The sequence below is a fragment of the Bos mutus genome, chromosome 8, assembly GCF_027580195.1.
Source record: "Bos mutus isolate GX-2022 chromosome 8, NWIPB_WYAK_1.1, whole genome shotgun sequence".
Classification (NCBI taxonomy): Eukaryota; Metazoa; Chordata; class Mammalia; order Artiodactyla; family Bovidae; genus Bos; species Bos mutus.
Window position 1 is genome coordinate 800,124 of NC_091624.1, and position 13,313 is coordinate 813,436.

A 13,313-nucleotide genomic window follows, 5' to 3' on the forward strand; every position below is an offset into this window, starting at 1 on the left:
CAGGGGTTGGTGAAAGACAGAGGCCTGATGTGCTTCAGTCCACAGGGTTGCAAAGAAGTGGACACAACTGAGTGACTGAACAACAAGTGTGAATTGCCACAGCTGGGTGGAAGCTCTTCTTCTAAATTACGGTGGACTTTAGAACCCGCCTCGGGAGTCGGGCCATTAGACTGCACTCGGGGGACGCTAAGAGCCCGGACGGCCGCCGCTCGTCAGAAGGCCCCCTGTTGTCTCCTGACAGTTTCTGACGAACATCTGCCGTGTGTGCCGTGAGAGGGTAACGCGGGCGGCTCCGTGAAGAAGTGTGATTTCCAGAGGAGGTTTACGGAGGCCGCGCAGGCGACGTTCACACTCAGACGTTGATTGAAAGTGTCACCCTTGTGAGAGACGCGGAGTTCCTGAGAGTGGGGCTCGTGAGAGAAGGAGCGTTTCCTCAAGTTCAGGAACCTCGTTCTTTGTAGTCTGACAGCTCAGTGCAGACCCGCCCAGCTCCCTGAGAGTTTTACCTAATTAAGGAAAAGATCAAGGTGTTAAAACATCAGAAGTTGGTAATTAGACTAAGCTGCAGATCATATTTAAACTCAGTATTTCAGCCACAATGAAATGTTAAAGGAGTTTAATAAAAATCTAGGTCCTTAGGATAAATGAATTGCAGAGGAGACTACCTGGGCGGCTGGGTTAGAGCAGGGCCTGAGCCCGACACTCGGGTGCCCGGCTGCCGGCTCCCTGCTGGAGCTGCCTGGCCGCAGAAGCCACAGACACACGCACTCACGCGTGTGCACGCATGTGCATGGATGCCTGCAGCACAGCGTGCACTGCACACACAGGCACACGTACACGCGGAGATGCACACCTGTGGAGGGGCACATGTGTGCATGTATGTTCACACACGTGCAGGTGAAGCCAGATTCCGTCTCCTGATTGTGACACGGTGAGCCAGGCTGTGTGACATCCAGGCAGGGACCACCCTGAGCTCCAGGCTTTGTAGAGGCTGAGGACCCAGCACAGATGGACTCCGGGTTCCGCACGGAGGACCTGAGTGCCATCCCACGTTAGTTACCAGAAATCGGGAATCGACCCATTAGTCGGGATGTCTGTGCACAAAACCCCCAGAGACCCGCGCGTCCGTGCTGCAGCCCTTCTTGCTTTGTGAGTGTGTGTTCTCGAGTCCACGCTGGTGGTGCTGAGAATGCAGCGCCTGCGAGTGCTCTGCTGTGCCGTTCCGCGCTCAGTGTGTAAGCACGTTGCGCTTTTCTGGCAGGAGCTGGAGTTTCAGGATCTGACGGCGGTCCTGCACTGCATCCACTCCTTCGTGGCTGCGAGGGTGGCCTCCGTGAGACCCCGCGTTCATGGACACTCAGAGCATCGCCGGAAGGTACATGTAGAGCAGCTGAGCGGGGCTTCTGTGGAGCGCTGAAAATTAAATCATTTTCTTAAGAAATGACCATTTGCTGCACAATATTGGCACTTTGTGTGATTTTATAATGATCCTATAGTTGTGATACCAATAAAATATGTCACTAGTTTCCAGAGACGAGTCAGCCTTGTTCACTCTGACAGGGGATGCGGCCTCCCCTCAGGCAGAGCTGTGGTTGAGAAAACTCAACTCCCCGTTGAAACACTCCATCACCCACGTTTCTCAGACCGCGTGGAGGCACCAGCAGCTCACGCTGCACCCCACACGGCTGAAACCCACCATTTATTTTCAGAAAGCACACGAGAGGAAATGCCAAGAGCTCACCACATTTCCCCCGAGAATGAAAAGTTTTCCTTTGAATTTCGTTAATCTACCCCAGGACGTCAGATGAGGTCCCTGTGCTCCACATTAACTACAGGTGGTCACACGGAGCTCAGAGTCAGAGAAGACAAGCAGCAGGTGACATCCTTACGTGTGGGATCCTGAACTTAAGTCAAATGAACTCAGTCACAGGGCAGAAACCAACTCACAGACGCAGAAAACAGACTCACGGTCACCAGAGGGGAAAGGCTGCAGGGAGGGACGTGCTGGGGCTTTGGGATTCACATACGCACACTAACGTGTGTGTGTGCTCAGTCAAGTCTGACTGTTTGCAACCCCATGGGCTGCAGCCCGCCAGGCTCCTCTGTCCCTGGGACTCTCCAGGCTAGAACACTGGCGTGGGTTGTCCTTTCCTCCTCCAGGGGATCTTCCATGGGCTGCAGCCCGCCAGGCTCCTCTGTCCCTGGGACTCTCCGGGCTAGAACACTCGGGTGGGTTGTCCTTTCCTCCTCTGGGGGATCTTCCTGACCAAGGATCAAACCCAGCTTCCTGCACTGCAGGCAGACTTCTTTCCGCTGAGCCACCTGGGGGGCCCATATACCACGAATATTTCAAAAGGAAAACGATATGAAGATGCAGCGTTGCCGACAGCCAACTCGATTTCACTCGGAAAAGCCTTTTCTCTCTGTAGCCGTGTCCCTGCTGGACACGGGGCCGTGCACACAGGGTGCCCCTCTCAGGAGGCCTTTCCGCCCCTCTGACCGCCTTGGACAAATGGACACCGGCCCGTTTGGCTGCCCTGCAGACCCGCCATGGGACAGAGGGGACACTGGGCACCCACTGGAAGCCCGGGGAAGTCAATCAGAAAGAGAGGATTGGTGGAAACACACAGTGGAAACTGTGAGGCTCCCAACAGGCTAAACCGGGATAAAATCAGCCTGGTGTAATTTAAAGGGAAGACTAATTTCTTGTCCGCCTGGGCTGATAAAATTCACTTTTGTCATAGAAAATACATCACAAAATACATCGAAAATTGTGAGTTTATTTTATGTACAAATATTTTAGCACACAAAGTATTGGGTATTTGTCATTAAATTGAATTAAACGGAATGCACATTTTAACTCACTATCCATTATGAAATAATCCATGTGCATTATAATGGGTTAAACAGTCAGAGATAAGTAAGGACTGCATCTTACTGCACCTCTGACCTGGTGATGCGAGGAACCGTGGCCTTGTTACCCCACCATGAGACAGAAAAGAGGCCAGCGCTCACAGATGAGATGGGGATGATCACTCGGAGAATAACGTGACGTAAATATGTCTCACAGGGGTGGGAGCAGCCACGTTATGCCGCATGGTCAAGCCAGGCCACGCGGTGAGGTGTCCCTGGGGCTGGAAGGACCACAGGGATGCACGATGAGGATGCCTGGGAAGCCGGATGGGGGGCCCAGGAGGATGAGCCTGTGAGGGGTCTGGGCCCACAGATGATGGCTTGGGGTGAGCCAGGGTGAGCAGGGGCCGACTGGACGGGGCGGGTCCAGGGAGGAGACGGCCGTCCTTGTGACAGTCTCGTTCAGATCAGCACCCGTGGGGCGTCCGGCTGTTGGCAGGAACGTCGGCATCTCTGAGCCTCGGCTTCCTCGTGTGAAAATAGCAAGGAAGCCCTGGCCTCGTCAGGACGTTCCGGGAGGAGCACGCGGTCACACGTGTGCAACGTCCCATCCTTCCTCCAGGCGCTGGCCTGGGAAACACGCGTCCACGTTTGCTCAGCCCGTGGCTTCTGCAAATTCTCTCAACCAGGAGACTATTACTGCTTCCCCAGGAAGCTGCCCCGTTTTTGCCACAAGGAATCACAAGCCCGGAGCGCAGGGCTTTTCCCCACAGAGCCCTTTTAGCCTGGACTCCTGGGCTCTGATTTGTGTCATTTCCACAGCATTCAACCTTCATCCTTGTTAAGCTTCTACATTCAGAAAACTCATTTTGCAAAGTTATTGCAGGTCGGTGGGTGGGGGGAGCTCCTGGCTTACAGAAAACACACGCACTTGTACATAACATCGAGAAACACTAGACTTTGCAGCGACTGAGAAGAATCGTGCAGTTACAGTGTGCGGCCTCCTCCAGCAGCCTGAGTGAGAAAGTAAACGTACTTCACGCTGCAGTGAAGCTAAGGATGCTTCATTGCAGGTTTGAGTTTAGTCAGGATTTTCATCGGCGAGAACAGAATATGCCCTCCATGTCAACTCTCTTCATGTCCCAGCAAGTCAGTCACTAACGACTAAGCCTTTTATCTTTAACAGAATTTTAAACAGAGTTGCTTTCTAATCTCATGTCCTTGTGGCAGAAATTGTGAGCGATAGAGGTGATGCAAGCGCCGCCCTCGCAGAGCCTTTCTGGGCCTTTCTCCTCAGCCTGGACAGAGCATCCTCCTCCGCACCTGAAAGGTCGAGGGCACTGGTCCAGGCACCCCTGTGGGCACCTGGGCGCTGAGGTCACAGAGGATGTGTGATCCCGGGAGCTGGGCCCAGGTCCGTCCAGCAACACCTCTGTGGATGATGCACTCTGCTGTCCCCAGAGAAGCCGACCTCACAGCTGACCCCCGCCCCGCTCCACCCTCCAAAGGTCCCCTCCCGCTGGCCCCCAGGAGCACCCACTCCCGCCCGGCCTCGGAGGACACGGCTGACCCCTCCCCACCCCACCCTCCCCAGGCTCACCCCCGCTGGCCCCCAGGAGCACCCACCCCAGCCCAGCCTTGGATCTGCAGTGGAAGGACACAGCTGCCACACCCGCCTCTAACCCAGCCCCCAGGCTCCGCTGGGGACCCATCTCTGCAGAAACGGGGCTCCGAGCGCCCGTCAGTCAGGGTGAATTCCAGACTCCTCGGGGGCTGGAAGACTAAACACAGCAGGAGAAAAAGAGCCCTGGAGCCCACACTGCAGAGCGGGTGTCAGGGCAAACGCTGCCTCGGGCCGAGTCCACACCTGGGGTCCCACCAGCAGAGTGGGCACGAGGGCTTTCCCAGCCAGAGCCCAGGCACGGACCACCAGCCTCAGCCTAGACGAGACCACTGACGTGTCCAGGCTGGCCCTGCCCATGTGGCCTGTGGGTGGCAGCAGGGAGAGCCCCCCAGTGACCCAGGCAGGACCACGCCTGCAGGCGGCCACGTCACCGTGGACAGGAGGAGCGCGTGTGTGGCAGGGGGCGGAGCAGGTCCCCGGCACAGACCACGTCCAAGCGCGCGTGTGAACTGGCGGTGGAGGGCCCAGGGCCGCGGTCACGCTTCTTCACCAAGAGTCCACGTGAACCGCCCAAATGGCCCCCTTCCTAGACTGTCTGTCAGCAGTGACTGGGGCATGTCAGGAAAGCCGTATAGGTTTTTGTTTATAACTCATCAAATATCAGCGCTCTTGATGCACAATATAAAACAGGTCATCAGAGTGTTTAATAAACCAGAAAAGCCCGAGACCCTCTCGACGTCCACCGACGTCTCCAGCATCCCTTAAAGTGACTTAAATGCACAAAAGAAAGAATAAAGCTGCCCCTTCTTCCCTCTCTTTCCTGGAGAACGGTGGCCTCGGTCTGCCCCCCGACCCCTTGGGGCAGGGCTGTGGGGCTGAGCTTCTGACAGACCCTCAGAGCCCCGGGCAGGCGTGAAGGCTCAAAGCCCCGGGGCTCCGTTACTGCCTGATGCGTTTGCTCAGCCCAAGCTCTTCTGAGCTGCTGGTGAGGATGCAGAGTGGGCACCACTGAGCTGGAAACCCTTGAGGGCTCAGTGGGAGGGATGCTTCACCCGCCAGCGGGCACCGCACGGACTTCGGGTTCTGCAAGTGTCATGAGAGCTCAAGGACCCACTGCCCCCGGACACGGCTGGCCGTGGCAAGGGCACAGCCACGTCAGGGCCAGCCTCCGAGGCTGTGTCACGCTGACCCCCTCTGATCGTCCACGTGGCGTCCGCTGAGAACTCGGGGTCCCAGATCTCCTCCGGGATCGCCCTTGGGGTCCCAGATCTCCTCTGGGATCACCCTCACCCCAGGCCCTGACAGCTGTCACCAGTGGGGTCCAGGAGAGGCTCCTGGCCCGCGTCTCCCTGAGCCCTCGCGTGTCAGGCAGCGGCGCCCCCACTCCTCAGGCAAACTCTCCGAAGCTCCGGCCTGCACGCAGCTCCGGTGCTCAGAGCCCGAGTCCAAGCTTGAACCGCTCCCCCTGCTCCTCGCTCCCTCCTTCGACCGTTTCCCGAGTCAGAACGGGTCCCCAAGACTTCAGGTGGCAAACTCAGCCTGCTGGGGGTCCCCGTTTTCAGGAAAGCGAGTCTCCGAGTCCCTGGCTTGCTGACAGCCGGGTCTGGCCCCTCCTCTCGCCGTCCAGCCTGTCCCCGCTGCTTCAGGGAGAAATCACCAAAACCGCTGAGGGACGCCCACCTGCTTGTCTGACTGTGGTCCCTGCAGATGGAGCCTTCCAACACCGATGATGGCATTCGATGCTTCAGGGGCCTCCCGATGCTCAGAGGCCTTGCGCGTGTGTGGGCGTCTAACCTCAGCTGTCCTGCAGGAAGCATCCTCCAGGCTCGAATAAGTCCCAAAGGAAACAGGGCTTCCCCGATGGCTCAGCTGGTAAAGAATCCACCTGCAGCGCAGGAGACACACGAGATGCAGGGTTGATCCCAGGGTCGGGAAGGTCCTCTGGAGGAGGAGAGAGACGCCCACTGCAGGATTCCTGCTGGAGAATCCCATGGACAGAGGAGCCTGGTGGGCTATGTCCACGGTGCACCTCAGGCTTGACTAAGTCCCAGAAGGAGAGAGGGGGAAGAGGAGGAGAAAGACGATCTTCATGCATCGAAGAGAAAAACCCCGGGACTCAGATGGAGACTGCAGAGGTTCAGAAGCTGCCCCCTACAAACCGGGAGACACACTCTGTCCCCTCCAAGAAACGGGGCTGTGGCTGGGTCATGGTGGGCCATCGGCAGGTCTTGGAGAGTCTGACGCCTCTGAAGACCACGGTGCTCTTCACACGGAATTTCATGCAGAAAAGCCAGAGGTGAGTGCCAGGGTTACCAGGGACCTTGGTTCCTTCTTTGCCAACACGTAGGCTCTCTTTCCCTTTCTTATTCCACAGCCAGAGCCTCAACATCAGTGGGCCCAGGTGAGGTCGCACCTGCTCCCTGAGCCACCAGCAGGCGGCACTCTGTGGCAACGCAGAGGCCAACGTCCAGTCGCCGGGGGCTGGGAGCCGGTCCAGCCCAGTGACGTGGGCGGGAGGCAGAACCCAGAGCCGGTTTATAGGCGGGAGGCCAAGGGTCGCCTGCCCTGCACACCTGCCTCCAGGCTGAGCAGAGGAGAAGGTCAGGCCTTGTATCTTGCTTTTTTCTGGGAGCAATCTGTCACTGAGACCTGCAGAGTGGTCCGAGGGAGGTGGTGGTTTGGGCCCGGGCTCGTCTGGAGCCAGCTGGAGGAGGGGCTCTGGGCGGACGGTGCTAGGTTTCCTGTGATCTCAGCGCAGAAGCACTGCCGGCAGGTGTGGCCAGGGGGTCCGTGGTCAGCGTCCCCCAGCGCACTCTGGGCTCCACCTGATTTCACAAAGTCTGTGGCCCAAAAATAACAACAGAAAGCCGGAGGTTAGGAAAAGAGAAACATTTGATGACGAATCTTCTGCTTTGTCTTAACAGCTCTGCAATTCTGAAATCGGTTTATAAGCAGGAAAAAGAAAGTTGTAGGAAACCCTATGTCCATTTAGGAATTTTATTTACCTCTTTTCTAAAGGCTAAATTCCCTGTATTCTTCTTTTAAAAAAAAAAAAAACCAAGATGTGTTATAGGAAATAGATTTATCTTATTCCTAGTAGTTACTCCCAGAAATTTCACACCATTCAACATCCCCATGAATTAAAATGGGTTGTCACTGAGCTGCTCCGGGGACCACGGCCGCCCAAGAGGAAAGATCTGTTTTCAGACAGTTGAGCAGGCAAGGCCGGTCCCTGCCACGGGCAATCAGCCCCCCAGAGTCAGACCCAGGCCAAGGGGTCAGACAGGATGCAGGCACCACTGCGCAGGGGAGCGGAGACAGGGCTCCCCGTGGGGGCCGCCTGACGTGCGCCTCCTCGCAGATGCAGGCACGGGCCGTGCTGGGTGTGGTGCTGGCCGTCACCTGCGCCGGAGCCGTCTTCTCATTCCTCCTGAGACCTGGGGGCCTCCTTTGGGGTGAGTAGCCGTAAATTACGGTCTTCCAAAATCATAAAGGAACTGCTTGGAGCTACCAGATCAGAAAGCGTCTTGAGTTCTCCAGAGTCAGGTAAGACTGCTTCAGTGTTTCTTTGGCTTTCCAAGAAAAGAATGATAATTCTTGAGTTTAGAAGAATTAAAACACAATTCTTTCTGAAAAATAACTGACTTTCTTATGATTATGCAACAGAAAACTTCAATTTTACCTGCTCATATATTTAAAAAAACATTTCTTTGGGAGTCATTGTGTGTTCCTTGACCACACAATCATTTCTCATTAAGTCACTTCTGTGTCGTATTTTCTGGAATCAGGGAGCCACAATGCCAAATTCAGTTGAGAAAGGTACAGCTGTGCTGTGGTTGAAATCATCACAGCTCAAACTCTGCTTTTGTTTTGGAAAAAAGAAAAGAAAAAAGTCTCAAACACAGAGAAGGATGTTCCTGGAGGGAACGACGCGGGAGGGCGTCTCCACAAGGCTCTCTGGCCGCCAGCATCTGCACCAGGGGCCTCGCCAGGCAGGTTCGCCCCACTGGGGTCATCAGGGGTGGACGCTCTGCTCCCCCAGCCCCTCCTTAGAGACCTGGTCACCCGCAGGCCTGGTGAGCCACCGAGTCCCCACAGTCACATTCAGCCCCAGGAAGCCTCCTGCTGGGAGCCCCCACGTCTCCAGCGCCACTGAGTACGGCTTCGTGGCCACATGGACAGTTGCTCCAAAGCCCTCCTTGCACTTAGATGCTCCTTGAGAAATCGGCCTAGCCTTTGAGGCCGAGAGGAGGCCAGGGTGCAGCTCCGTCCCTGCACGCTGCTGACGGGGCCATTTTCCTGTCTGGAAATGGAGGAGACTGGAAAGCTCTCTACTGCGGTCCTATTTGTGAGTGCCACTGAGACGCTCCGTTTCAAGTATTGAGTGCATGCTGTGTGGACAACACAAACTAGAAAACACAAGTTCCAGCTCCATCTTAAACGTCCCCCATCCTCCAAGCCCAGTAAACCCACGAGGCCAAGACCTGGCACAGGATGAGTTGCAGTAAATGCTTATGAACTAGTTGGTCATCTCGTTTCACACTTATCGAAGACCTAGTTCTACAAAACCATAGCAACAAAGTCCTCACGAGCACGATCTGTCCGATAAAATGGAAAAGTGCCTGCACACAAGAGCTCCAGGTGTGAGAAAGCGCGCATTGTTCAGGAACTGGGGAAGTTACAGCTTTTCTAGAGCAGTTTTTACTATTTCCCCACCTTTAAGAGGCTCTTTCTTAAACTTTCAGTATATATATAAATAATGCACGACACAGAATTTGATAAAAAAAGCCCTGCGCTTGGTACTAATGTATCGTTCATTAGAGGATTTCAAAGCTGACTAATTACTTGCTGACTTTTGAAAACTACTTTTTAGAAAATATTATTAGTCATAGTGTTTAAAGTTTATAACCTTTAATACGATGACACTTCTTCCAATTGATAAGCCATCAGTCCTTTTAAACAAAACAATTACATGTTCAGTCAATTCAGTTCAGTCGCTCAGTCGTGTCCGACTCCCTGCGACCCCATGAATCGCAGCACGCCAGGCCTCCCTGTCCATCACCAACTCCCGGAGTTCACTCAGACTCATGTCCATCAAGTCAGTGATGCCATCCAGCCATCTCATCCTCTGTCGTCCCCTCTCCTCCTGCCTCCAATCCCTCCCAGCATCAGTCTTTTCCAATGAGTCAGCTCTTCGCATCAGGTGGCCAAAGTACTGGAGTTTCAGCTTTAGCATCATTCCTTCCAAAGAACACCCAGGACTGATCTCCTTTAGGATGGACTGGTTGGATCTCCTTGCAGTCCAAGGGACTCTCAAGAGTCTTCTCCAACACCACAGTTCAAAAGCATCAATTCTTCGGCATTCAGCCTTCTTCACAGTCCAACTCTCACATCCATACATGACCACTGGAAAAACCATAGCCTTGACTAGACGGACCTTTGTTGGCAAAGTAATGTCTCTGCTTTTGAATATGCTGTCTAGGTTGGTCATAACATTTCTTCTAAGGAGTAAGTGTCTTTTAATTTCATGGCAGCAGTCAGCATCTGCAGTGATTTTGGAGCCCAGAATTACATGTTAACTTTCTGTTTGTTCATTCATTTTTGATGGAAGTGAACTTGACTTGGGGCTTCCCAGGTGGTGCCAGTGGTAGAGAATCCGCCTGCCAACTTGACTTAGGGCTTCCCAGGTGGTGCCAGTGGTAGAGAATCCGCCTGCCAGCGCAGGAGATACAAGAGACACAGGTTCAGTCCTTGGGTCGGAAAGATCCCCTGGAGGAGGAAGTGGCAACCCACTCCAGTATCCTTGGCTGGAAAATCCCACAGACAGAGGAGACTGGCAGGCTACAGTCCCCGGGGCCACAGAAAGTCAGACAGGGCTGAGCGCCTGAGCACGTGGCTGATTTACAATGCTGGGTTAGTTTTAGGTGTACAGCAAGGGAATCAGTTACATGAGCCGTGCTAAGTCGCTCAGTCATGTCCGATTCTTTGTGACCCTGTGGACTGGAGCCCACCAGGCTCCTGTGTCCACGGGATTTTCCAGGCAGGAATACTGGAGTGTGTTGCCATTTCCTCCTCCAGGGGATCTTCCCGACCCGGGGATCGAACCTGTGTCTCTGATGTCTCCTGCACTGGCAGGAAGGCTCTTTACCCCTCGTGCCAACTCAGAAGCCCATATGTACATTTGTGTGTGTGTACACACGCATTCTTTTTCTGATTCTTTCCCCTCGTAGGCTGTTACAGAATCCTGAGTACATGGTTCCCTGTGTTTTACAGTAGGTCCTGGTTGCTTAGCTATCTTTCACACTGAAGGGTTGAACTTTCTTTGGCATGTTGCCTTCATCAGTTACATCTCTCCACAGCCACAACCTCCATGACAAACCAGAGACTTCTTGTCTGAGCTGGGTTATGTCACTCAGGCTCACAGACACGAGCCGTCGGGGCTCCCTGTCACCTGTGCAGAGCCCGCGGAGGGCGCGGGGCAGGAGGTCCAGGCCTGGACCACGGGTGCCCGCTGGGTGCCCAGGGGCGCCCCTCAGGCTGGGGTCTCTGCTGGGTGGGCTGCTCCTCCCGTTGGCCCTAGAGAGGGCAGGGCTGTGGGCAGGCTCATGCCCACCTCCCGGGGCCGCTCGTGGACACAACAGGCACGTGGGCATCTGGCTGATAAACACTCGGGAACAGGTGCCCTTCGCCTGACAGCAGTCTGTGAACTGTAGGACTGTTTGTGTATCAAGTCTTTAAGCCCTTCCTCAGAAACTCCACACAGAGCGTTTATCGTGGAAATCACGTGCCTTCATCACCACACGGACCGTGGTTCATTTCTAGGGGTTTGTGCAAAGTCGAGACCGAAGTGCAAGGATGTTTATGGCAAATGTTCCAGCGCTTCGTAGCTGTTAGGAGAGAATCAGACGCGAGTGAACCAGGGGCAGTGGGGGCCCTGATGGGGAAAGGGGGCAGGGAGGGGAGGGAGTGGGGGGATGGGAGGGGGTTCGGGGGGGGTGGGGGGAGGGAAAGGAGGGATGAAGGGGAGTCGTAACGGGGTGGAGGCCCAGAACCACCTGGTCGTCACTGCATCAAGCTGGACACGGAAGAGAAACCTAAGCGGGCAGAGACTTTGTGGATTTTGTGTTTGATCCTGTGATGCTTCATTCGTAGGAGAGACCGAGGAGTCTCAGGTCAGGGGCATCGTGGAGGCCAGCAGGCTCCTGGTGGACAAGTCCGTCTATGCTGCGATGAGAAGGTATGGTGCCTGGGAGTGGGCGGTGGGGCGTCTGCATGGATCTGCTGAGCTTCCTCTTCACAATGTCCCCCATTTTCAAGTTAGGAGCTGAAACTCATATGGCTTATTCATGTTTCTAGGATCGTGTGCAAGTAACTGAGAACCTCATTCAGCCTCAAAGTTTCTCTCTTAGCAAAACAGAGCAAAGGGCAGTGACGCAGTGGGAATTCAGTATTTCCCTGTTCGAAAGGCCTGGCTCCTGGAAAACTGCCCGCAGACTGAGGAGGGGAGGGGGCGCCCAGACACACAGGTGTAAGTTTACCTAGGAATTAAATCTGCCCAGCAGTCTTTTTGAATCATTAGGGAACACCTTAATTTTAAACAGAATCAACACTGAGGATATTATAGTTGTTGTTTACTTGCTAAGTCCTGTCGGACTCTTTTGCAATGCCGTGGACTGCAGCCCAACACGCTTCTCTGTCCATGGGATTTCTCAGGCAAGAATCCTGGAGTGGGTTGCCATTTCCTCTCCAAGCACAACCAACGAAAATCTAAAATGCAGGTGTTATCTTCACAAGTGTGCTGTTTTGTTGGAAACTAAGCAGTAATTATTTAAGCTCTCAAGATACAAAACATCACAGGGCAGGGGTTGATGTATTTCAAAATCTCTATTATTCCAGCCAGAAAAAGTCCCTGCTGTCCATGTTGGCTCCAACCAAGTTTTATTTATTTTATAAAAATTTGTGTCAAAGGGAAAAAAAGAGAAGACATATTTCCCACGAAGTCAGACTATGTTAGTGTGAATACACCAAGGTGTCAGCTCTCCATGAAGCGGGCAAGGGCATCCCCAGGGGTTGTGAAGGGCTGCCCCTCCTGCCCCTGGGTGGCCTGCCTTCTCTGAGGGGAGCTCACTCCTGACACAAAGTTGGCAAAATGTGCGGCCTGGGGGCTTTGTCTTAAATGCAAACGTTGAAACAGAGGCCGCTTGCTTACTATGCTAACAGTGGATTTTAGTAAGAGCAGAAGAAAAGCCATTGAAACCTTGAAAACAGGCCGCCCTACTGAAACCAGAGCCCCAGAAAGCTGAGTCCCAGGCCTGTTGCTGCTCAGCCGTGAGGAGCTGCTCCGCTGAGCGCGGGCACCCGAGGAGCCACAGCCTCAGGGCCTCAGGATCAGGCCCAAGACGGCTGCTGGCTCCCAGAGCCCTGCCCAGTGGTGGGGACCCACATGTCCAACCGGACTTTTTTCAAGTTACATAACTGACTTATTCACAGCGATAGCCTCAGAAAGATTAATTAGTACTTAAAATAACCTTGTGTGCATCTGTGTGAAGTCGCTTCAGTGGTGTCTGACTCTTGTGACCTTGTGGACTGTAGCCTGCCAGGCTCCTCTGTCCATGAAATTTCCCAGGCATGGATACTGGAGTGGGTTGCCATACCCTGCTGCAGGGGCTCTTCCTGACCCAGGGACTGAGCCCATGCCTCTTGCATCTCCTGGACTGGCAGGCGGGTTCTATAGCAGAAGCCCTTAAAATATCCTTAAATAACACTGCTGCTGCTACAGCTGCTAAGTCGCTTCAGTCGTGTCCGACTCTGTGCGACCCCATAGACGGCAGCCCAC

At 54.3% G+C, this 13,313-nt stretch overlaps 2 protein-coding genes across 2 annotated transcripts in view; both read left to right on the forward strand.

Annotated features, from left to right (window-relative positions):
- Positions 1–1,394, forward strand: part of SNTG2 (syntrophin gamma 2) — a 118,463-nt gene extending 117,069 nt beyond the window's left edge. Inside the window, 2 exon segments of the mRNA XM_070376064.1 lie at positions 1,262–1,336; positions 1,338–1,394. Of these exon segments, the coding sequence (XP_070232165.1) occupies positions 1,262–1,336; positions 1,338–1,394 (132 nt within the window).
- Positions 1,395–6,947: 5,553 nt separating this feature from the next.
- The window catches only part of TPO (thyroid peroxidase), a 35,169-nt gene continuing 28,803 nt past the window's right edge, over positions 6,948–13,313 (forward strand). The window contains exons 1-3 of the mRNA XM_070376065.1: positions 6,948–7,077; positions 7,839–7,932; positions 11,630–11,714. Of these exons, the coding sequence (XP_070232166.1) occupies positions 7,839–7,932; positions 11,630–11,714 (179 nt within the window). The 5' untranslated portion in view covers positions 6,948–7,077. The remainder of the gene's footprint in view (positions 7,078–7,838; positions 7,933–11,629; positions 11,715–13,313) is intronic.